General features: G+C 40.0%; 3 protein-coding genes across 10 annotated transcripts in view; all 3 read right to left on the reverse strand.

The window, feature by feature from the left end:
• LOC129732839 (histone-lysine N-methyltransferase, H3 lysine-79 specific) overlaps positions 1 to 26,424 on the reverse strand; it is a 143,557-nt gene that overhangs the window by 89,276 nt on the left and 27,857 nt on the right. The gene's annotated exons all lie outside the window — the stretch shown is intronic.
• Positions 16,952 to 17,614, reverse strand: LOC129728849 (SCAN domain-containing protein 3-like). Its single transcript, XM_055687314.1, has one exon. The coding sequence runs from the start codon at positions 17,612 to 17,614 to the stop codon at positions 16,952 to 16,954; it is 663 nt and encodes a 220-aa protein (XP_055543289.1).
• On the reverse strand, positions 17,617 to 17,976 carry LOC129728850 (protein FAM200C-like). Its single transcript, XM_055687315.1, has one exon. It carries the CDS (start codon positions 17,974 to 17,976, stop codon positions 17,617 to 17,619), a length of 360 nt encoding a protein of 119 aa, XP_055543290.1.

Genomic DNA, 26,424 nt, shown 5'->3' on the forward strand with positions numbered 1-26,424 from the left:
GTATATCAATCTGTTCGCTATCGTTTTCTCTGTCAGAACTTGTTTTCAGATTGTAAAACTAAGTTAGCAAACTTTAACAATCATCAATCAAAGTTACCAATCGAGGGACACTATTCCAATCACCCCGAACCTATTTTAAGCAGTTTCCATCTGTTTTGCAGGCGTTTTTTTTTTCAGCACCCGAATTGCACTTGATCACAGATTTCTTTGTGATTAACGGTATTTCTTATATTTGTAAGACAGCTAGACAATCAAAGTTTTCGTTTCCATCATTGAAATTGTTGATATTGATCAAAATGCAGGAGTTTGGGGCCTGTTTTCTTCGACTGATTAAAATAGGCGCTACTGCTTAAGCCGTTCCCTACCCTATATGCATAATTAACACAAACTGTATTGCATATTAACCCTTTATAAGGCCGTGAAAACTACGCAAGGAATCGACAATAACTTCAATAAAAAGTATTCCTTACGGAAGGAACAACACAAATGTACCTTTGTTAAAAAATTAACTATTGAATCAATTGAAAAAATTGGTGGCAATATAGTTACCACTGCCCGTTAACCCCAAAAACAATGGTGGCAATATAGTTGCCACTGCCCGTTAACGCCACGATGTTGGTGGCACTATAGTTGCCACTGCCCGTTAACCTCAAAAACGATGGAAGGAATTTTTTGCAGCTGCATTGTAAGCTTGATTTTTTGTTATTATAAAAAATGAAAAATCACAGTAATTAGAATGTAGCAGTAGGACTTCATTTATTTTGCATGGAAAAGATCGAAGTAAAGGGTTTTCAAGTGGTACCAAGAAAAAATTTTTAGGAAGAAATTTGAAATTTGTCGTCCAATACACCATGTGTTCAGGGCTGAAAGTGGTCAAACTGGTCAGAAAAAGTGACTTTAGTGACCAAAATTCCGAAAAAAGTGACCAAAAAGTGACTTCAAAGCTCGAAAAAAGTGACCAAAAAGTGACTTAAAAACTTGAAAAAAGTGACCAGGCTTTTTCTGATTGTCTTGCATGAATCGTTCAAAAGGGAACAGTTTTTTCCAAAACATAATGTGAGATTTTTCAAGAAATTAAAATAAATATTTGCATAACAGAACATTACGCTAAAATATGAAAAATGTTGATAAACCGATAAAGCTAAGAGCGGTGATGACATATCAACAATTCAGAGGGCCTCTCAGTATAAAAAAGCAGAGATAAAAGACACTATAGAGCATTTCCAATTTAAAACAAATTTGAAGCAAAGCAAAGCCTTGGTGCCACATTCCGTATTGGAACTCGACCTTCTGTTTATTTTATATAGACATCGCAGCCAACTGTTTTAGTGTACAGGACAATTTCAGGGCTAGCGCAACGATCCTGCTGAAACTAACATTCTCACCCGAACCGGGACTCGAATCTACTACGACCGGCTTGTTAGGCCAGCATCGTTTCCCAAGACCAGCTGGAAGGGAATAACAGCATTTATTTAGTTTAATACCAATTCATGGTTTTAGCAGATTTTAACACGTTTTGGCATAGCAACAGCAAATTGTTTATTAACATCATCAAAATCAGTAGAGTAAGCACGGTCGTTTTCAATTAACAATTGGTAACTGATAACACTAGTCGACAGAGCATGAGCATGAGCATGATTGACCGCCCGCGGTTGCTACTCCGTTATTGCCAGATCAGCTGTAATTACACAGAGAACCAACAGATGATGCTTGGGACCAACATGCATCCTCAATGTGTAAAAACTGGTGACCTTAATCTTTGTATTAGGCAATACCAGCGCCGGCCGCATCCGAATGCAGGTCAAAGAAGGAATTTGTATAGGAAAATGTTGACGTGATACTCGCTTATTGGAAGCCGAGAACACCTCTGCACTTCCACGAGAAATCCCTGGGATGTTGGAGAAAGGGCAAGGTACACAGCAGGGTTCGTTTTGGTAAACGATGCGCTGGTTTCGAGTGTCGGGTTCTTTAGAACAAGTATCGCGCGAACAAGTTCATTATATCCGCCACGATATTCATAATGCGATTCGAACTTATTCAGTTTGACAATGTAACACCGCAACAATAAATCGTACGCGAGAATACTAGACCTTTGATCAAATTGGGACAACTTCAAATGATATGGTATCTCCTCGTAAGGTGATCCTCTTTTCCTCTTTACACCAAAATCAAGGGCGCGTTGTTGATCTATCTTTAGATAATTCGACCTCATGAATGTATCGACGCGGAGTTCGTTCAACCGGACATTTCTACCTAACAAATCGACCAACGACGTTTCTCGTATACACTTTGTCTGCTCTAAAAAACGATACGATCCCGCGAAAAACACACCTGAAAAACAGAATATAACAATGATGCGCGCTTATTACGAGAACGAACCATGAGTATATTTCTTGCCAAACGGTCCGCGATGTAGCCTTTGCTACTCGTAGCCATCAGCTATTTGTCAATCCCGAGTACTTTCGAAGAAACGACTGCACGTCGGCCGACGCGATTCTTTAGAGGGTATACATTGTGTTTTCGTTAATCGCGATATTTATCGACCGAACGAAATCTTCGGTTAAACAGTCACAGTGAGACATAAACGAGTATCTGAGTATAGCCCTCGAAATCACTATATTCTAAAAACGTTCATATAATTAAAATGCTCCCGAGCCGGAAACGCAGTTTACATCGAAGCACTATGCACGACCGCTCTATTCCCTCCTACCGACGCAGAAACTCGGGGACACGACTTTTCACGCCGATTCTATCTTAGTTGTCGATGCGAATGTTGCCTATTAAATAAAAAAAAATTGGCAAAGTTTCATGCATGCAAAGCCTTGATAATTTAAAAATGCAAATTTCAATATTGACCAATATATGGTCTTAAGTTTGTTAACAAAATGCCGACCTAGTCATGTTTGGAACATTGTATACAAAACATAAACAGCCCAAAAGCTAGAAAAATCGGAAAAGTGAAGCATAAGATTTCATGTATTATCACTGAACCATACTCCCAGCTTCCATAAACCACACCATTGCTCTCGAGGTGAGAACATGTTTTCTAATAAAACCCTACTTGAAGCCTGACCGTGCAAAACCGTGGTAGATGGCGGATTCAAAGTATACTATGCGTCATATTGGCTCATTACTAAGTTGAGCTACCCATTACCTTAAAATGGGTGTTATACTGTTGGAAAGATAGAAAAATGGCAAAGCTTGGTGCATCTAAAACATTTAGTGCAAACATCAGGTGTAGATGTACATACTAATCAAAAGTCTTGAAATTATTGAGAGGACCAAACCAATCATGATTATTTCAGGCTGACTAAATAATCCTCGAAAGTCAAACTCGACTCCATTGAAATTTCTATTACCTGTCATGCGAGAGTCAGTGCGTTTAAAAATTCATGGCACACGATACATCAGTAAATACAACTTAATTAGACTATTCTACCGTAAATTCTAATGAACAACACTATTACACAACACCACACGAAAAAAGTCTCCAGAAAAACATCTTAATTGCACTCTGTTTTCTATTTGGACAATCGAAACTGTAACAGTTAAACATTCATAACGGCCACAATCAAAACGGCACGCTACGTCGTTTCTCAAACTGGCAACTACGTGGTATCCGGTGGATCATCACATGATGTAAACCATATTCGAACGCGGACCAATTAGGAAAAAAAAAAAATTCCAAAAGCGAATCGTGTATGTCGTATCGAGCCCGTTGATAAGTTAACCTACCTCACCTAGCGAACCTATACATCAGAGAAATGACAAGACACTCATCGTTAAGGCAACTGTCAACATCAAAACGGGCGAGCAGTATAAATTTTCATTGCCGTTATCCGTTTTGATGTTGACAGCCGCCCCAACGGTGAGTGTCCTGTCCCTTCTCTAATGTATAGGTTCGCTAACCTCACCTGACGATTCTCATTGCTTTTACTTGTGGGAGAAAAAAAGTAAAACATTTCAAGACTCATCGCGCAAACAAAAAAAAACCCTACTCGCAGCCGAAAAGCTACCACACTTCGTGCACCCAACAGATCACACATTCACGCTTCTGCCAAAGTCCAAAGCCCGCTAAAAACCACTACACACATAGCCTTACATTCATGAAATGTTTGATACAAAAAAACATATACTCATCTGTTTTAGTTTGGTTATGCCTATCCCAGCGAAACAAACGCCGACTAGCACAGCGCACCGCTATTCTCTCCGCTCTCCAGGAAGTGCCGTTCTCTTCGTTCACACCACCATATGCACTCCATTATCGCACGTTAATAATGAACCGCTTGTTAGCGTGACGCACGAAGTAGGCACTCACACTCACGCAACCTAACTGGCCTAACAATTTCAATTTGATTTCGTGGATAAATTATAACTTCCACGCATAGAACACTGTGTTTTTCACAAAACCTCCACTTTTCTCACTTAAACAAAGCATCACAGATCACAACTGTACACTTTTTAGCAAGTTTGGCCCCTCATTTCACTTATAAATCAATAACTTTAACGAATTGCTTTCGGGGCACGTATTATCGGTTAGTTGTGTTGCCAGCTCCTCTCTGTAATATGCACATTATTTACTGTTAAAAAATTAAAAAGCTCATTCTCATTGGCCCTCAATGAGCGAGCATTCCAATTTAAAATTTTGATCGGTTTATTTAAAATCATTGCTAAATTTTAAAACAATTAAAAATTAAATTTTAAAAAAATTTTAACTGTAAATTTTTTACCTATTTCAGGGTTGTTACAGTCGGCGCGGATTTCGCGTTTTTTGCGGATTTTGCGTTTTTTGCGGATTTGGCGCGTTTTTACTACTCCATGGCGCGGAATTTGCGGAAAGCCTAGCAACCCTGCTTCCAATTACCTGAAAATCAGGATATCGACTGAGGGGCTGGCAGCACCCTTTCAGAGTTCAATGAAACATGGTGGGTGTGTAGAAGGGTGCCAATCACTTGTATGAAAAAAGTAATCAAAGAATTTAGGGAAAAAAACCCTATACAAAATGTTTACCTGTCCGAAAAACACCCTGTGCAAAATTTCAGGTCAGTTGGATTCAAAATGGGGTGGCGCAAAACGAAGTTAGACCTTGAGAAATCCGAAAAATCACAAAAATCATGATTGTTTTTCAGATGATACCGGTTTTCGACGTTTCATGCATTTTAAGCTATCTGACACCAAATTTTTTTTTCGAAAACCGAAATTTCATGCAGCCAACCCCCGCTTTGGGTGAATTATTGGATTTTTAAAGACCAAACTTCAATCGCTTTTTTGATTTTTCACTAGGTGTTTTTTCGGGCAGGTGAAAATTTTGTATATGGTTTCTTAAAATTACCATTTTGGTTGGCATCCTAGTATGTAGACTTTACTAAACTGAGCAACTTTGCATATCCTATTTTTTTTAAATTATCTAGACTTACATTCAAAGAGAACTGAAGTTTTTTTTGTAAATCGATATATCTGTATAATGACAAGAAAAAAAAAGTCGTCAAGGAATGACTTTGAGAAAGTTGTCTGAATTTCCATTTAAAAATATTGAGAAAAATGAATAATTGAGATACTACAAAAACAAAATTTTATCATAACCGTTATGTGCTCGACAATAAAACACCCTTACGTGCCCCAAAAATGCTCCTTCCCGAAAAGATTTACTGGGGCTTCACTAATAACATAACTCTTTGGATGTTATGTGGTGGTCCTGAATAGATTCAAAATGGCAACTGTGGTCGATTTACGACCTATGAATGTCATCCCGGCTCCGAAAATACTCATATTGGGTGGTATTTTGCCATTTTTGGCTGATTTTCATGAACTGGAAGTTGCCACCTTGGATTTCAAAACGACGACTAGAGTCGATTTCAGGTCATCCTGATTTCGGAAATACCCATAACTGTATATATTACTTTTTAATTTAACGAGTTCTGAAATCACATGCGTCTCATCGACGTCAGTAATGACAAGAATTAGAGAAAAGTTGTCAAGTTCTGGCGTATAGAAAACCGTCTGAAATTCATTGATTATTCATTGAAACTCTTCTGAACATTTCAACATAGTCACTCTTACAAAAAAATTTATAACAAAAACTTCTATATTTGAAAATCTCAACTTTGTTCAAAATGCAAATATCCAATATTGTTGATGTTTCATTTTTTTGTTATTTTCAAACTGTTTGTTTAGGTGCAAAAGTAAACAAAGCTACCAAAGTAAAGCAAAGCAAAGCCTTGGTGCTACAATCCGATTCAGAAATTGACCTTCTGTTTATTATACACAGACTTCGCTGCCGACTGTTAAGTGTACAGGACAATTGCGGGGCTAGCGTTACGATCCTACTGACACTGACAGTCTTTCCCGTGCCGAGACTCGAACTTACGACGATTGGCTTGTTAGGCCAGCATCGTACCTTGAGACGCCTACTTAGCAGTTGCATCAAATTGTCGTTTGAATCTTTGTTTACAAAAATGTTTACGTGCATTAATAATCAGGGTGGCCACTCTACCATGAAAAGCGGGAAAAAGACGGGAATTTTAAATCACCGGAAAAAAGACGGGAAAAGCGGGAAATTAGGCTTCACATCAGGAAAATCATCCTCCTGTATGTCTTCTACTAATGTTGCCAATGAAAAAGTGGTAGCAAATTAATTCCTAGATCTGGAAAATATACCGTACTGCATCAACTTTCGAACACTTAAGCTATGATGTATCTTCTTGCACTAGAAAAACAACTAAAAATGAATTTTCTCGTCGATCTTAAACGTTTAACATGTTGGTTATTTTATTTGTGTTGCAATCAGGTGCTATTTATATAAATTCAAACATGTTTTGTTAATTAAATTAACGAGAATTTAGAACTCGGCTTTGATTCAAATTCCGAACACTTCAATGTAAATACTAAGAGATAGATAGGCAAACCATCTCAACACTGACTCTAACTGATAACACTAGTCGACAGAAGCGAAAAAAAATTCTCTAAACTTTAACCGGAAAAATGAAAAATTATAACTTTTAACCGTTCCACAGAGGAATACTCGAGTGAAAACCTAGCCAAACTTATTTTCGCTCCTATTTAGCAATATGTTGGGTCAGTGGCGTCTCGTGGATTTGGATATTGACTGTGCACTCAAGGTTGTCCCATACAAACACCTACCCCCTCCCCTCCTCCTTCCCCAGTGGCCATCGCCAGAAATGTACATAATAAAACACATGCATTGCATTTATCTGATTTAGTATTCATATTTTCTGAAAATCTATCATTAGCTGTCATAAAAAGAATCAAATTTATTTATAAAAATATCGTCTTCAAACACCAGATTTATTCTTAGAAATTCTAAATTAAGCATTCATTTGTACAGCAGCGGAATTCTACGATCCGCTCTACGGGCGAATCTATCAATTATTTTATCACTGAAACCACTCTGATGTTGTAATTTGTGTAGCAAAGAACTTTCAACAGCCATCAGCATAAGCCATTTTAGCCTATTGTCTCCCATCGTTGATCGTAGATATGATTTGAGTCTTCTCAGGATTGAGAAGCTTCTTTCGACTGATGCTGTTGTGGAAGGGAGCGTCAAGACCAATCGGACAAGGCGTGAAATCTCCGAGAAGATGTCTTCAAGGTTTTTTTCCATTAGGATCTGCATGATTTCCGGTACTTTTTTTCCCGAAAATTCCTCTTTTGAGTAGAAAACTTTAAGTTCGTTTCCCAGTTTCACTTTGTCAAAACCAGTGTACCGAGAACAGATAGCATCAACCAAATCCTTAGGGAACTGCTCGCAATATCCGCTAAACTTAGAACAGTCCAGCAAACTCAAATAGCTCCGCTTGTTTAAGTCAGCAAAACGTTGGTCAAATTCAGAAATTATACGTGTGATCACTGCGTTATATTTCTTGAAGTATTGGTCGTATCGATTTCCGTCGTATGTTTCACCAGTAATTTCCAAGCATTCCTGCCAGATCGCTTTGTACTTCTTGTCCGTCTGTAAATTACTAATGTTTTCACGAGTATTTCTCACGCTTTTGCCGCATTCAATGTAGTCAAGCTCCTTCGTTTGAAGAGTTTGATACAAAATATCAGTGAACGAAAATACTGCCGAAAATACTTTCAAATAAAAGATGATGTCAAATTCAAGCATGAAACTGTGTAACCCCCTTGCTAGGGAACAAGTTTCGCCGTCCCATTTAACGTTTCCGAGATACATTTCGCCCAAACACGTGGTTAGTTCAGAATAGTGAGCTTCTACAATATTAACCATTCTGGATGTATATGCCCACTTCACTTTACAAACGTTTGGAATTTTACGCTGGATGTAGTTTTTCAATTCTGAATCTCTTTTAGGACTTTGAGTAAAGAACGAAGCCAGTGTAGACAGTGTAGTGAGAAACTTTCTTGTATCTTGGTAGTTGCAAGCGTGCAGCAAAACAAGATTTAAAACATGGGCCTTACAATGTATGTAGTCGGCATCACGGTATAATTTTTTGACGATCGCTTGCGTTCCGCCAGCAACACCCGACATAACATGAGCTCCATCGTATGTCTGTGCTACCAATTTTTCAGGGGTCACGCTGAATTTTTCCAACAACGAAACTACTTCTCTGGCAAGGGCTACAGCGGTTTTGTCGTTGCTTACATCACACAAATCCACGAATCTTTCAACGGGCGTACCTACAGACGGGTTTCACAAAGATAACAATGCATTTCAACTCAATCCTTTTCATTACACAAAAAATACTATTAATTTTACTTACCATCTTTCAAAGAATATCGAAAAGTCGTAGCCAACTGAGATTTTCTCGCAACATCAGTGCTTTCATCGACCATCACAGAAATAAATTCAGCATTTTGCACTTCCCGGAAGATTTCTTCAATCATAAAAGATCCAATGACTTCTATAAGCTCGTTCTGAATGGAAGCGGATGTTCCCGAAAACACTGAATTGTTGTTGACGAAATCAGCGAAGGCCACGTCTCTGGATGCTATGAATTCACAGAGATCCTTATAGTTGCCTTTATTGACGGAATCGTGTTGTTCGTTATGACCTCGAAAGCTTAGACCATGCGAGCCAAGGAAACATGTTAAATCAATCAATGTTGTCATTCCTTCCCTATTTCTTTTCACTTGAGCGTTATGGTTTTTCCTTGCAATTTCGTGTGCATGATCCAGCGCCTCATCAATCCTCGTTCTTCCAAACGTGCGGTGTGCCATAGCGTTGTTAATATGCTCTTTAGTCGCTGCATGCCCCTTCATGGCCGAGGAAAGATGGTTCAAATCTCCATATCCATCCTTTATCCACACGCATTTATCACTAGGATTTTGAAACAAGAGACACGGCCAGCAAAATAGTTTACCACGTGTCTGTGAGCCGCACAGCCACGTTGCATCATAAGCGTTCACGTTAAATTTTCGTGTAATTGTCTTTCCACCTCTGACAAACGTTGACTTGAGATTTTCTAGCTTCGGTCGAGGAACTTGCATTTTTGTGATCAAGAGCTTTTCTTCAACAGATCGCCTTACGAATGGCTTGACTAGAAGGTCTTCAACAAGATCTAGCTCCATATTTATTTTAACGTACTGCACTTGCCTCTTAAAAAGTACTGAATGAAAATCATTTCATTCTACCACCCAGGCAATACAACATCGCGTGTGTGTTACCTATATACGATGCCACCGAGCGTATTTTCAGTAGCCAATACTAACATATTATTAATATTATTCCTCACCGTGAGAAAAGACACTTGTCGCGTATTGCCGCATACTGCATGGCGAGGGCCTCACTCAGGCCTCTGTCATGCCGAGTGCGGCGCGGCGCGAGCTGCGTCTCTTCTCACGGTGAGGAATAATGTCAGCAATGAAGACTCACGCGCGTCAGAGCAGATCCCGAACTGTTTTGCCGTAGTTCGCGCCGCGCCGCACTCGGCATGACAGAGGCCTCAGTTTCCCACCTATCCCTTCTCTGATGAAGCAGCATTCAATACTTGCGGAGAGTGTACAACGTTGTCAAATTTCAACGCTCTCCGTGTTTGCTCTCATCTCTTCAAGTTCACTGACGGGAGTGCACGGAATCAACACTAACACACCGGTCTTGAAACCAAAACCACTTGCCACACGCGTAAACGCTTGGTATGTAGATACATAACAATATTGTGTACATTGAAAAGTGCACTGCGCAGAGAGATTTTGGGTCTGTTTTATGTCTCACGTTCTCATCACTCATTGATTTCCAGAGTTAACTTAAGGTAGAGTGGGTAAAGCATGGTCACATGTATTTTTTCATTTTGTGCACTAGAAATGGTACACAGCGAGCAATACTAGTTGATCATTGATACTGTTTGATGGATTTTTTTAGCTTTTGACTTTTGTTTGATATTCTTGAAATCGGCCCCCACCCACAACACCTGGTGTAGTGCACGTAGTGCACAATAGGACGAGACGCCACTGTGTTGGGTAATATTTGAAGGTGAAGCGAAAATAAATTTGAATTCATTTAATCATTGTTTTTCAGCTGTGTTTGGAGCATGAGGCAGAGACCCAGGTATTTTTTTTTCTATTTCCCATGTACGCGTAAGCTCTTAACGTCAAAATTTGTTAAAAATAGCATTTTTTTAAACGGGTCGCAAATGTCAATCCGGACGTTGCCGGATGAGATATTACAACGAATATGTTCGTGATGATATGAACTTTCATTCCCCCGAAGTTTTTATGATAGGATTCCACGGAATTTGATATCTTTGTCAATATTGAAAACGCTTAAAAGTACATAAAATCACTAATTTCGAAAAGTTCCTAAGAGAAGTTATAATTTTTAGTTCCGGAATTTCTATCAACCGGTTTACTGGAATTGAACATAGAGAATTCATTTACTGCAAAATATTGATCAAATGTCATTTTTTGACGCCTGGCACAAGTTGTTAATGATTCGATTTCCAAAAAAGAAGCTTGAAAATTTGTCAATGTTTACAGCACTCTCAGCATATGTAAATATAGTTAAAACTGAATCGAATGATTGTATTTCGTAAAGCATCTATTCAAGCTGAAAAAAAATATAGCGGCACCAAAAAGATTAAATTTTTTTTTTCTTATTTTGGCCAGTTTTTTGTTCTAGGCACTTCTCTGGTCGTTCCTAAGAGTTTTGAGGCCCCTAGTAAATGTACAATTGCATCAAAACGCCGCAGAGTAATTTCTCGCCGGGTTCGTCGCTTCTACGTTCGTTGCTTACGGGAAAACTTATTTAAATCTCTGAAAAAGTTATCTTTGCTAGGAGCATCAAAATTCAAAGGAATGGTTGAAAAGTTAGTATCTCATCTCCATTTTAAGCAAAACCTGTGTTTACCAGTTTAAGTATCCTCCCTGATGGCAGCTATGGAGATGACACTCATGAAAAACATTCTCATTGATTTCACGCAATTGACCTTCTTTTTTCAAAAATTGAGAACGTATTGGGGGCAAGGCAAATTTTAGTCGAAAAAAGGGAAAAAATTGTAGAAATTTAAAATTTTATCGTGATGGCTAACTTAATGTACATAATGAACCATTATTTAATTCAATTGAGATATTAAAGTAAATAGCATAAAATCATTTCTTATATCGTCGTAGGACGTTATTAATTTGTAATATTTGTTTGAAACGATTCCCTCATTTTCCTCCGAGGTGGTCCTTTAGGTTGAAAATTACAAAAATATGTTTTAAGCAAGTGTAAACAGTCAACATTTTCCATACAGCTTGAAAATTACATTTGGAATGCGACACGACTTTAATTGCAGCGTATTTGCAGTAATTTTTTTTTTTCATTTTTTGAAGAAATAAGTATTATCTACAACTTAGCCAAAACCGTTCTGGCTTTCAAAATATTTTTTATCATCCATTACCATTTACCAATTTTACAAAAGCCCTTTTCAAAAGTTAGTCGTGACTAAAAAAAAATAATACCACAGAATGATATGTAGCCTATAGGAACATCTGAGCAAAGTTCCAGCCAAATCAAAAATGACAATTGAAAAAACATTAAAATTTTCCTATGTTGCTAGTAGTTGCTCAACAGCAATATCAATATCACAGAAATACACCTCTTGTATGAGTATCCTTGTATACGAATCGGCACGGTGATCCTAACTGGATGTTTCAAAAGAACAGAGTCAATGATCCTTGCTCATTCTGTGCCGAACACGCATCAGTATCGGACGTGTGATCGGTGATCGCTCCGATAGACTATAAAACAAAAGACGTGTGAACAAGTGTTGGCATTGTTTGCCTGGTCGAGTGAAATAAATCCGGGTTCAAGGTCGCGCCTTTGTGCAACTGTTTCGCATCGTGACTACCAGCTGGTGCGTAAGCCGATTTGGCTGCTGGCTGAATTGTGCTACAACAGTGGACGAGACACAAAAGAGGAAAAAGAAGAAGCCATCAGTTGACAGTGAGTTGTATCGCTGTGTGGAGTGATCTCACACCTGGCTCGCTGCTGGTGGCTGTTTGGTGCTGCTGTATTGGTGCTGCTGGCTGTAACGGCTGCAACTCCGAACGATCGGACAACCAACCTTATTGGAAGGGAGAAGTAAAAAGGTACGTGCTCTTGTCGGCGCTACTGCGCTAGACTTAGCGGGATGGATGTAGATCCCTCGCCTCCCGCGCCACCATCCCCGAACCCCTCTGACCCTGACCCTTCTGTTACCCCCTCCCCTGTTCATTCTTCAGTCCCCCCTCGCCCCAGGCTTTACCCAGACGGAGCCCAGGGCAGCTATGCTGTCTATTTTCGGCCAAAGGCGGGACCGAAATCGAAACAGTTGAACCTCTTGCAGATTTCTAAAGACCTGACGAAGGAGTACAAGGGCGTGATCGAAATTTCCAAGGTCCGGCCTAACAAGCTCCGTGTCGTGGTCAGTAACCTGAAAGAGGCCAACGATATAGCTTGCTCTGAGCTCTTAACACGCGAGTATCGCGTTTACATACCCGCACGAGACGTGGAGATCGACGGTGTCATAACCGATTCGAGTCTGTCCGTCGAGTGTATACTGGCAAGTGCCAAAGGGTGCTTTAAAAACAAAACCTGTCCCGATGTAAAGGTGCTCGACTGCAAGCAATTGCGGTCAGCATCGATCATCGGTGGCAAAACAGTATACACCCCGTCAGACTCGTTTCGAGTTACGTTCGCCGGGTCAGCGCTACCAAGCCACGTCTCGATCCACCGGGTTCGTCTCCCTGTGCGATTATATGTGCCTCGCGTCATGAACTGCCTGAATTGTAAGCAGTTAGGCCACACCGCCGCCTACTGCTGCAAAATAAGGCACGTTGTGGCAAGTGTGGGGAGAACCATGCGGATGATTCCTGCAGTAAAAATGCTGAAAAATGCATTCACTGTGGGGAGAGTCAGCATGAGCTCTCGACATGTGCGGTGTACATGCAGCGCAGGGATAAAATAAAGAGGTCTCTCAAAGAGCGTTCGAAGCGTTCTTACGCTGAGATGCTGAAGAAGACCGTTACCACTTCTCCCATTACATCAAACCCTTATGATCTGTTGTCCTCTGATGAAACCGATTCTGACGATTCACCAGCGGGAACATCTTACGCCAATCCTGGGGAGTTTAGAAAGAGGAAAAATATTTCCTCTCCTAAACTTCCCAGAAAAGGTCCTAAGATTTCTCAAAGTGAAATGAAAGTTACAAGCAAACCAAACAGTGCTGCGGAAAAACCGAAGCAAACTCCTCCTGGGCTTGCAAATTTAAAATCCCAGAAGGAGTTCCCAGCACTGCCAGGAACATCTAAAACCCCAGTTGTTCCTTTTGCACATCCAGTTGATGAAACAAACTCTGGATTAGTGAAATTTTTTGACATTGTGGACTGGATTTTTGAAACTTTCAATGTACCCGATCCAATTAAAATTTTTCTTACAGCATTTCTCCCAACAGTTAGATCATTTTTGAAGCAGTTGACTGCCCAATGGCCCCTCCTTGCAGCGATTGTATCCTTCGATGCCTAATTCAACTGCGTATATGAAGGATTCTATCTCTGTTTTACAGTGGAATTGTAGAAGTATTTTACCAAAAATTGATTCGTTTAAAGTTTTGATAAATAAAAACAAATGCGATGCATTTTCCCTTTGTGAAACTTGGCTTACTTCAAATATTGATCTCAACTTCCATGATTTTAATATTATTCGCCTTGATCGAGACACCCCACATGGAGGAGTACTTTTAGGGATTAAAAAGTGCTATTCTTTCTATCGTATTAACCTCCCCTCGATTCCAGGCATCGAAGTTGTCGCATGTCAAATGACAATACAAGGTAAAGAGCTTTGTATTGCCTCAATATATATTCCTCCCAGAGCACAGGTTGGGCAACGGCTGCTCTTTGATTTAATAAAACTTCTTCCGCTTTGATTTTGGGAGACTTCAACTCTCATGGCGTGGCTTGGGGTTCCCCTTACAATGATAACCGCTCCTCTTTAATCTATAACCTTTGCGATGACTTCGACATGACTATTTTAAACAACGGTGAAATGACACGTATCCCGAAACCTCCAGCGCGCCCAAGCGCTTTGGATCTATCCTTATGTTCGACGTCGCTACGGTTGGATTGCACATGGAAGGTAATCCTCGATCCTCACGGTAGCGACCATTTGCCTATTCTTATTTCAATTAATAACGGGTCAACTCGCATGCGACCAGTTGACATTCCGTATGACCTCACACGGAATGTCGATTGGAAGTTATACGAGGAAATGATTTCAAAAGCGGTCGATTCGATTCAACATCATCCACCACTTGAAGAATACAACCTCCTCGCGGGCTTGATTCTAGACGCCGCGTTGCAAGCCCAAACGAAGAAATATCCCGGCGTAACGATTAAAGAACGGCCTCCCACTCCGTGGTGGGACCAAGAGTGCTCCGATGTCTACACGCAAAGATCCGACGCGTTTTTGGCCTACCAGAAGGGAGGTATACCTGGCGACTATTTACGGTATTCGGAGCTTGATACCAAGCTTAAAAGCTTGGCTAAAGCAAAGAAACGCGGATATTGGCGTCGGTTCGTGAACGAGACGTCGAGGGAGACATCGATGAGCACTCTTTGGAACACAGCCCGAATAATGCGGAATCGCGTAACGGTCAACGAAAGCGAGGAGTCTTCAAGTAGGTGGATATTTGATTTTGCCAGGAAAGTATGTCCGGACTCTGTTCCTGAGCAAAATATTGTTCGTGATGCGTCTCCGGGCCACGACGCGATAGAATCACCTTTTACGATGGCAGAATTTTCAGTTGCCCTCCTGTCCTGTAACAATAACGCGCCTGGGTTAGATAGAATCAAATTCAACTTGTTGAAGAATCTACCCGGCAATGCCAAGAGGCGCTTGTTGAACTTGTTCAATAAGTTCCTGGAGCAAAACATTGTACCGCAGGATTGGAGGCAAGTGAAGGTGATCGCAGAGGCGTCTCGTCCACCTGTTCAAACTGTTCATAGGACAGGTAGACAATCTCAGAAAAGTGATTTTTTCACATTTGTAGAGTAGATGAAAAAACTTCGAAGGTAATTTATTTATAATTTCAATGTTATCCCGAACATCCTTATTTTATTTCCAACATAGTGAAAATTTAAGCGCCGTGAAGAATGTAACCTACACTTCAGACTACGCCATACAACTCACACGCAACGCAACCCACACGCAATAATGACTACCGTTTGTTCAGAGCTTTCATCTGAATTAACCGTCGTTCAACACTTCTCTGCACCTTCAAGTGCGGCAGCGTAGACGCCGTCAGTTATGCTCACCACTACTAATGCGACGCCTTGCGTAAAAATGACATTTTTGGTTCAAACTTTCTGCTGAACAAAACCGATGGCAAAGAGAGAAACATTCATTACACACCACCTCTCTTCAGTGTCTGCTAATCTGTTTCGTTATGGCTTTCTGTTTCTTCTCTCGACGTCGTTGAAATTTGAGAGAGACCACGTGGCCGCAAGAATTCAATGTCAGTGCGGTGGTGTTCTTTCGTCGATGTATAGTTTCATTCGAACCTTTACATCCATTTTGTTCATTCGAAAACTTGAACCTCGTATAGTCCGCATAGTACAGTGGTTCCCAACCTTTTTGGCCTCGCGGCCCCTTGGCGAAGCATAGAGAGCTCCGCGGACCCCCAAACAAATTTCACGGATAATTCACACTGAATTGAATGAAGAAAATTCTTTCGGTTCGGTATTTGTTTTATTAATAAAACATAGTAACTTGAGCACAAATTGTTCAGTGCGATGATTGTACCTGCATTTCTGATACAAGTTTTGTTATTCGAGGTATTGTTTGAGAAAAAGCCAGTCTTATATCGTCCTGCACGTTTAATTTATTTCTTGTTTTTGTTTTCATTTGCAAAAGGGTTGAAAACCCGCTCTCACAGAGGTACGTGGACGCAAAAGGGATGAGAATCCTCAATGCTTGCAAGGCCACCTTTGGGTACGAATCGTACATTGCGCACCAGAATTGACATCGAATAAATCACGAGCTGATGAATCGTTATATAAGTCCAAAAATTCATCTTGTATGTTGTCAGGAAGATCAGCCACATTCAACGAAGTAGAAAATGGAATGCGCGCTAGAGCAGCATCTTCTTGATTAAGCTTAAAAAAGTACCGTTCGAACTGCGTGCAGAGTGAGTCCAGATGAGTAGTAATTTCCAATCTTAGTTTCGAATCCAACTTGTTTTCTTTCGAAATCGTATCACAAAGTCTTTCAAATATAGCAACATTTCCCAAACAAACTTTCCGACGCCAATTTTTTATTTTTGCAATGAAAGATTGAAAAATGTCCTGGAATTGAACTAAGTTTGTTCGTTTGCCCTGAAGTTTTAAATTTAACGAATTAAGATACTCAAAAATGTCTGCCAAATAAGCAAGTCGTTGCTGCCAGCCTGTTCCATTCAAGTCAACGAGAAAATCCTTTTTTCCTTGACTTTCCAAAAACACCTCAATTTCATTTTTCAGCTCAAACACGATTGAGGACATTTCCTTTCGATAACCAGCACACAGCAGTATAAAACAGGAGAGTTTCGTGATCTGAGTTCATGTCTTTGCAGAGTTCTCTGAATAAACGAGCATTCAGAGCTCCCGACTTGATGTAGTTGACGATCTTGATAACTGTATCGAGAACTTTTTGTAATTGTGCTAGCAGAGTCTTGCTGGCAAGAGCATAACGGTGAATCATGCAGTGAACACCTTTGACTAGTGGCGAAAGCTCTTTGATTTTTTTCTGGAATCCTGATTTACTACCAAGCATCGCTGGAGCACCATCAGTACAAACTCCGCAAAGCTTATCCCACTGTAAACCACCAGATTCAAAAAATACTTGGATTGTAGCCAATATATCGTCACTTTTGGTAGTAGTCTCCAGTTCACTGCAAAATAGGAACTCTTCCTTCAATTCGCCAGAGTGAATATATTTTACAAACACGATTAGTTGCGCACACGAACTGACGTCTGTAGATTCGTCAAGTTGAATTGCAAACAATGTGGATAGCCTAATTTCACTTAAAATTTGCGCTTTCACATCATTGGACATATCAGCAATTCGTCGTTGCACGGTATTGTTTGACAACGCGATTTGTCGCATTTTCGCCGCACTTGCTTCTCCAAGAACTAAACTCACCATTTTCAGCATCGTGGGTTGATGAGAGTTTCACCGATCGTATGAGGTTTCTTGTTCCTCGCAATTTCAAAGGCAGTCTCATATGAGGCCTGCAATACTGCATTACTCTGCAATTGGATGGTACCCGAAGAATTCAGTCTTCGCCGTTTAATACCAGCTTCATAACGACGGAAAAATGACATATCTTTAGCGCTATGCTCCGCATGGTGCGTAACCAAATGCCGTTTCAACTTTGATGGTTTCATAGCCTCCACGCTTAACACAACATTGCACAGAACACATTGTGGTTTATTTATTCCATTGATGGTTAAGTCTGTAAATCCATATTTGATGTAATCTTCGGAGTTCTGCCTCTTCTTCTCCATTGCTGTTGCTCCCTGTAATTACCAATTATTTTGATGATTCAATTACAAAGTTTGCAAAAAAAAAATCTGCTCCCCCGTAAAAAATTACCATGTAAACAACACCATTTGAGACGACTCTTACATTTACAGACAACAACACACAGCAAGATACCCAGTGTTGCCACATCCATAATTTTGTGCTGGGATCTGGAAAAAATATCCACATTTGCTATTTTCAAAATTACTTTAAAAACTGTACGACAAGAACATAGTTATTTTTTCAGTAATTTCCCAAAAAAAACAATCAATTCATTACTTTACGATACTGTAACTGCATTGACTCTTCAACATTAGTGGTAAGATCCCAACTAGGTTGTCAATAAATCTTTTGGATTGCAAGCCTGCGTTGCTGTTTTGTAGTTGTATCTTATCACTGTTAGTTATTCGAAATCTCATAAATCTGTACTTGCTAACAAAAATTGCAATCTGTACGGAACAGAATCTTAAAAAAAACTGTTTTCTGCAGAGAAATCTGCATAGTTGGCAACAGTAAACACATGCTCTACCATGGTATTCATTCGGTTCTATAAAAAAAAAGAGTTCACTTCACTTCCGCTTGCATTTTCTTACCTACGATGTGAAATTAGCCCCTTCATCCAAACCAGGGCGGATCTATCTGTCAAACATCATGTAACCAACATATTCGGCAACATGGCGTTTGTTAATTTTTTTTTTCTTTTTGGTAATTAAATCTCCCAGATGGTCTTGAGGTACGATGCTGGCCTAACATGCCAGTCGTCGTAGGTTCGAGTCTCGGCTCGGGAGAGACTGTTAGTGTCAGTAGGATCGTAGCGCTAGCCCCGCAATTGTCCTGTACACTGAACAGTCGGCTGCGAAGTCTGTGTATAAATAAACAGAAGGTCAAGTTCCGAATCGGAATGTAGCACCAAGGCTTTGCTTTGCTTTGGTCATTAAATTAATCGATGTGAAATATTATAGAATTGGAACGTTTTTTATCAAAACTCGAGAAACCGCGGAAAACTTTCATGAATGTGTTGTGTAGTGATTTTTTCCCCCATTATTGTTCCTAGTTACAAACATTAGGAACAACAAACGTCATGGACCAAAGTTGATCTGCGATAACGCACACATATATGAAATTTGACAGCAATGAATCCCCTCTGATTCAAACGCTGTCAATTCATTCATATGTTTGTTGGTGGTAGTGTTTGCACTCTCTTCGCAATCTCTCTTTTTGATCAACATGTTAACCATGATGACACATGAGATATGACATGATGAAGGTCTCGCTTTCTCTTGAAAAGTTCTGTAGTGTAAAAACTGCAATCGCCGTCGGAAAGAAGTCAAGATAAGTGGCAGAAGTTGCCAGAAAACTTAATTTGTTTTGCAAAGATCAAAAACATGTTTATGTTTTCTAAATGTTATATTTAAATTTATATTATTCATCTGGTGTCAAGATTATATGAATTGTAGGAAGTAATTTTATTAAAATTTACCAAGGCCTTCGCGGACCCCCTAGATGGGCTTCGCGGCCCCCTTGGCGGCCGCGGACCCCCGGTTGGTAACCACTGGCATAGTACATGTTTGTCTTCTTACGCGTTGCTTACTTTTTAGATTGAAATTTTAACATCGTCAAAGGAAAAGCTTTAGCATTGAACTAAAATTCGATAAACAAATTTTTTTTAGATTGAAATTTTAACATCGTCGAAGGAAACGCTTTAGCATTGAACGAAAATTCGATAAACAATTTTTACTCATGCGAAGGGTTTAATGGCAAAAATATTGTGAACATTATTTCAATTATCGTTGGACAAAACCTGCAAAAACTGAAACGCTTAGGTTGGGGGACTGATACTGGCGTTGCATAACACAGCGGCATCAGTCGAGCGAACTTTATCAGTTCTTCGACGGATCAAGAGTTATTTACGACTAAAACCGATCATTGGGAATCATTCCCTCTATGAAATGATTCAGATGTCATTATTCTACGAGAAAATTATCGAAAAATTCGCGGTCACAATAGATTTCATTGCCATATAGATAAATGTTGAGAAAAAAAAAGATTTTAAAATTGTTATCACAATACTATTGTTTCAGTGTTGCAAATGTTGATTGAACAGATTGTATAACAATTCCTCGAAAACTATTCCCCAGAAAATAAAACGCCGGAGCTTTTTCCCCAGAAAACAAAATCCCAGAATGTACCAATCACCAGAAAACTGCTACCCAGAAAGTTATTATCCGGAATGAACCAATGCCCAGAAAACTATTTCCCAGAAAATACCGTTTTCTAGAAAACTGTTATCATAAAACGAAGAAATATGCATTTTTATTTTTTAAACATGGAAAATCTGTTGAAACTGAGTTTTTGTATATCTGAAATGTATAACGATTCTATCATTTGAATCAACTTATTGTCAACATTTGTTTTCAACATTCATGGAGTAAATAAGTAAGAGCTTGACACCAGGCCATAGTTAAAAAATCAGAGAACTTTCAGTAATCGTTTTTCGCTGAATTAACATCACAAGTCGATCACAAAAACACAGTAGCGAATTGATTTCCGAGGCTCCTTGACCAAAAAACTAAAGACCCCTTCTTATCTTAATTCGGTTAATCTAGTTCACATGGGGGGCAGCCCCCCTGCAGAAATTTCCTCTGTAGAGGTTCGTTCGTTTACCTGGGTTGATGCAACATCCACTAGTATATAGAGATATCGGAAGAGTTTTCTTTTCTGTTTAACAGTCATACTAGCCATAGAAGTCTTTCATAGAGAGATATGGTGGGACAGGCTAGTAGAGCATGGCATTAAATTGCTGTGTCGATATTCTCTTCTTGGACCTTAAAAATCGAAGACTGGGGCACGCAAACTCTCAACAGCTTGTACCGAATCCGCAGAAAGTCTCCAAGGTTTAGAGTCTCTAGTCGATAGATCAATGTAGGTAAGGAAAGTCGGCAAATTAGATCCGTAACTTCGGGATAAGGATTGGCTCCGAAGACTTGGATGACTCGGGCTACGGGACTGCCGGGTCGCGGGTCTGCGGTCGTGTTCCCGCTTCGCGCGGGTGTCGCGCCGTGTGCCTGCCGGCGCTTCTGCCTCAACGCACTCCGGGGCGTCCGGCCGTGTGGTGGTGTGAGTCGCTCGTTCATCCGCATCGCGCAGGCTTGCGATGCGCTCGCTCGCCCGCCGCGCCCGGGTTCATACGCTTCCCGGCTTGGGCTGCAGTTATCGATAAACAGTCAATTCAGAACTGGCACCGCTGAGGGAAACCTGACTTTCGAATTAAAACAAAGTGGCGAAATACCGATCGTTAATAGTGTTGTTTTGCAAAAACCTAAAGCTTGATATGTTGAAGCAAGGCTTCGCTACCGTTTTTAATTTAGCCTGTGTCTCTTGAAGGGTACTTACCCCACTGTTCCCCTCGATAAATCCGGAACAAATGTCCCCTAATGTCCCAAAAACTATGATGAATTTGTGATCATTTGAAAAATGTTCGATCAAATTCGGTTTAGATCTTGCGGAATGGCAAGTAAAAGAATTTTCATATTTTCGGCTCTGGAGGGGTCAGGTACGCAAGTGTTAATTAAAAATGTCAAATAATTTAGAATGTTAACAATATAATCACTGAATACTAATTTTTTTTTCTGGTTACGGTGATGCTGGAGAATAGTTTCTGGGCATTGGTGCATTCTGGGAAACGGTTTTCTAACTAGGTAACTAGTACTTTCAGGGGTTTAGAATTCTGGTAACTAGTATATTCTGGGATTTGGTATTCTGGAGAATGGTTCATTCTGGGGAAAATCCTTCGACACTTTATTTTCTGGGGAATGGTTTTCTAGGAAAAGTCGGACAACCGATTGAACAGGTAGCCCACTTGGTCACGCGTCGCCTCTGGGTGATCGCCATCCAAAAACCAGGGAAACCAGCTTCTGATCACAACTCTTATAGGCCGATTGCAATGCTATCCTGTATCCGGAAATTGATGGAAAAAATGATACTCCGTCGTTTAGATCATTGGGTCGAATCAAATGGCCTACTATCGGATACTCAATTTGGCTTCCGCCGTGCCAAAGGGACGAATGATTGTCTTGCGCTGCTTTCAACAGATATTCAGCTGGCGTATGCTCGCAAAGAACAAATGGCGTCTGCGTTTTTGGACATTAAGGGGGCTTTTGATTCCGTTTCTATTGACATTCTTTCGGGCAAACTTCACCGACAAGGATTTTCTCCAATTTTAAACAATTTTTTGCACAATTTGTTGTCCGAAAAGCACATGCATTTTACGCACGGCGATTTGGCAACTTTTCGCATTAGCTACATGGGTCTTCCCCAGGGCTCATGTTTAAGCCCCCTTCTTTACAACTTTTATGTAAATGACATCGACGAATGTCTGGCAAATTCATGCACGATAAGACAACTTGCAGACGACAGTGTAATCTCTGTTACAGGAGCCAAAGCTGCCGATTTGCAAGGACCATTGCAAGATACCTTGGACAATTTGTCTGCTTGGGCTTTACAGCTAGGTATCGAATTCTCTCCGGAGAAGACTGAGATAGTAGTTTTTTCTAGGAAGCATGAACCTGCTCAGCTTCAAACACAATTAATGGGTAAAACGATTTCTCAGGTTTTGGTACACAAATATCTTGGTGTCTGGTTCGACTCTAAAGGCACCTGGGGTTGTCACGTGAGGTATCTGATGAAAAAATGTCAACAAAGAGTGAATTTTCTTCGTACAATAACCGGACAATGGTGGGGAGCCCATCCAGGAGACCTTATAAGGCTTTACCAAACAACGATATTGTCTGTTATTGAATACGGGTGTTTCTGCTTCCGCTCCGCAGCAAACACACATTTGATCAAACTGGAACGAATACAATATCGTTGTTTGCGTATCGCCTTAGGTTGCATGCAATCGACCCATACGATGAGTTTGGAGGTCTTAGCTGGAGTACTACCATTGAAAAATCGCTTTTGGAGCCTGTCTTCTCGTATTCTTATCAAATGTGAGGTCTTGAACCGTCCCGTGATTGAAAATTTTGAAAGGTTAATCGAACTTAATTCTCAAACCCGTTTTATGACATTGTATTTCCATCACATGTCCCAAAATATTAACCCTTCTTCGAATATTCCAAATCGTGTCGACGACTTCTGAAAACATCAACTGCGACAATATGTTCTACACTGACGGATCACTTCTTGATGGGTCCACTGGCTTCGGTATTTTCAATAACAATTTAACCGTCTCCCATTAGCTTGATAATCCTGCTTCTGTTTACGTCGCAGAATTGGCTGCAATTCAGTACACTCTAGGGTTTATCGAAAAAATGCCCACGGACCATTATTTCATCTTTACGGACAGTCTCAGTTCCATTGAGGCTCTCCGATCGATGAAAGATGTTAAGCACTCTCCGTATTTCCTGGGGAAAATACGGGAACATCTGAGTGCTTTATCCGAAAAATCGTTTCAGATTACCTTAGCGTGGGTCCCTTCTCACTGCTCGATACCGGGCAATGAGGAAGCGGACTCTTTGGCTAAGGTGGGCGCAACAAACGGTGATATTTATGAAAGACCAATTGCTTTTAATGAATTTTTCGCACTTGTACGTCAGAATACGATCATCAGTTGGCAAAATGCTTGGACCAGAGGGGAATTGGGAAGGTGGTTACATTCCATAATCCCCAAAGTATCGACGAACCCGTGGTTCAAGGGGTTGGATGTAGGTCGGGATTTCATTTGCGTGATGTCCCGGCTTATGTCCAATCACTATAGATTTGACGCGCATCTCCGTCGTGTTGGGCTCGGGGAAAGTGGTATCTGTGCCTGTGGTGAGGGTTATCACGACATAAAGCATGTGGTTTGGTCATGCCCTGTACACCGTGACGCCAGGTCTAAATTAATAGCTTCCCTGCAGGCCGAAAGTAGGCAGCCGGCTGTTCCTGTTCGTGATGTCTTGGCGAGCCGTGACCTATCCTACATGTCCCTTATATACGTTTTCCTGAAATCCATCCACGCCCCAGTTTAAACCTATTCCCTTCCGCCTACATCCAACCAAACGACAAGAACACGTTAAGACCCCGGATCCGGAAACAGCAACTAGACCCGCACGATACTCTCAGGTCCCGAGGGAGACAACCCAATATGCCAGTCCGTAATATCTTGGCCCAGCAGCGGAACATATTCAATATGCTGCTTACCTATGGCGATGGAAAACCATCAAACAACAAATCAGTGCTTTTAATGCAAAACATTCTAGCTTTAAGTTAGATTTAGTTTCAGCTCGTAGTCGGCAGCGAGGATAAAAAATTTGCTTTTAGTTATTAAGATACTTTAGAAAGTAAGCTACCAGATATAATTGGCGCCGTTAAACATTAAATTGTATTTGTGCCGTGTCAAATAAATTATAGATGATGAATGATCCTTGCGCACTCTAATGAGATGGATGAAAATTGAAATCATTCAGCACAAGCTACTATAGAGCTCTAATGTACAAGATTCAGTGGTGATCGATTCAGCAGTTCGAAAATAAATAAAGTTTGCGATCGCTTTCCTTAACCACGCCTCTGTAGACATAGAAAAAGCATTCGACAGTGTTTGGCATAAGGGTTTGATTGCGAAATTGCAAACTTTTAATTTTCCAATTTTCCTAATCAAAATTTTAAAAAATTATCTTACTGATCGAACTCTGCAGGTTGTCTATCAGAATTCAAAATCCGATAGATTTCCTGTCAGAGCAGGTGTACCTCAAGGTTCAGTCTTGGGTCCAGTCCTGTACAACATATTCACTTCAGATCTTCCTGATTTGCCTCCAGGATGCACAAAGTCATTGTTCTGCGATGACACAAGAATTTCCGTAAAAGGAAAAAGTCTTCGTGTCATATGCAGTCGATTGCAGAAAAGTTTAGATATTTTTTCTTCCTACTTGCAAAAGTGGAAAATCTCTCCCAATGCTTCTAAAACTCAAATGATAATTTTTCCGCATAAGCCTAGGGCTTCTTTCCTCAAGCCAAACAATAATCACGTTGTCAAGATGAATGGGGTTATTTTAAGTTGGTCCGACAAGGTTAAGTACTTGGGACTAATTTATGATAAAAAACTTATTTTCAAAGAGCACATTGAGAGTATACAAGCCAAGTGCATCAAATATACGAGATGTTTATATCCTCTCATTAACAGGAATTCTAAACTTTGTTTAAAGAACAAACCTTTGATTTACAAACAAATTTTTAGACCAGCAATGCTTTATGCTGTACCGATCTGGTCAAGTTGCTGTTCAACAAGGAAGAAAACGCTCCAAAGGATTCAGAATAAAATTCTGAAAATGATTTTGAAGCGTCCTCCTTGGTTTGGTACACTCGAATTACATAGACTTACTGGTGTTGAACCATTAGAAGCTATGTCAAATAAAATTATTAACAATTTTCGACAAAAATCGTTGCAATCCTCAATTGCTACGATAAGCTCTCTTTATAGCCAATAAGTTAGCAATTAAGTTAGTTGTAAGTTTACTTCCCCTTTCCTGACAAGTAGGTTTAAATCCCTACGAATGATAAGTCCTAATTGCGAAAGCAAACAAATCCTAACAATTAAAATTACAAATTTCTAACAGTGTTGAGAAGTCACCATTTGTGATTGGACACACATACTCATTATTTACTAATATTTATCATAAATACTTAAGCTACTAACAAATCCCCCCTTAAAAAAAAAAAAAAAAAAAAAACCACGCCTCTGAAATGCAGCAAAGTCAATGTCACAGAATCACGCTCCATACTCGAACAGAGAACAAATTTAGTTAACACGACATGATCTGTACTAAAAATTCCTGGATTGCATAGTTGAACGCAAGATCAGTTCCCGTCGCTTATTAAGTCCAAATTTCGTCAAGCTTTTGTTTTTTTTAATAAGGGGGGTTGTTAGTAGTTTAGGTATTTATGATAAATATTAGTAAATAATGAGTATGTGTGTCCAATCACAAATGGTTACTTCTCAACACTGTTAGAAAATTTGTAATTTTGATTGTTAGGATTTGTTTGCTTTCGCAATTAGGACTCATCATTCGTGGGGATTTAAACCTACTTGTCAAAAAAGGGAAGTAAATTTACAGCTAACTTAATTGCTAACTTATTGGCTATAAAGAGAGCTTATCGTAGCAAAAATGTTGTTCAGGACTGGACCCAAGACTGAACCTTGAGGCACACCTGCTCTGACAGGAAATCTACCAGATTTTGAATTCTGATAGACAAGTTGCAGAGTTCGATCAGCAAGATATTGTTTTTTTAACGTTAAGCTTTTATGATCGGGATAATAAAGAATGATCATAACTACATTTTTGTCGGCAAAAAATCTACAAAATGGAGACGGAAGAGTACCTACAGTTGAAGGTGGAAGTACAAGTTGCAAATAGCTGATTCGATTAACTATTTAGATTGACTCGTTCTTTATTCTA

This window comes from Wyeomyia smithii, chromosome 3 (genome assembly GCF_029784165.1).
Source record: "Wyeomyia smithii strain HCP4-BCI-WySm-NY-G18 chromosome 3, ASM2978416v1, whole genome shotgun sequence".
Lineage (NCBI taxonomy): Eukaryota > Metazoa > Arthropoda > Insecta > Diptera > Culicidae > Wyeomyia > Wyeomyia smithii.

Coding starts and splice junctions, on each gene's coding strand:
- LOC129728849 (XM_055687314.1), bottom strand. CDS start 17,614: ATGGTGAGTTTAGTTCTTGGAGAAGCAAGTGCGGCGAAAATGCGACAA.
- LOC129728850 (XM_055687315.1), bottom strand. CDS start 17,976: ATGGAGAAGAAGAGGCAGAACTCCGAAGATTACATCAAATATGGATTT.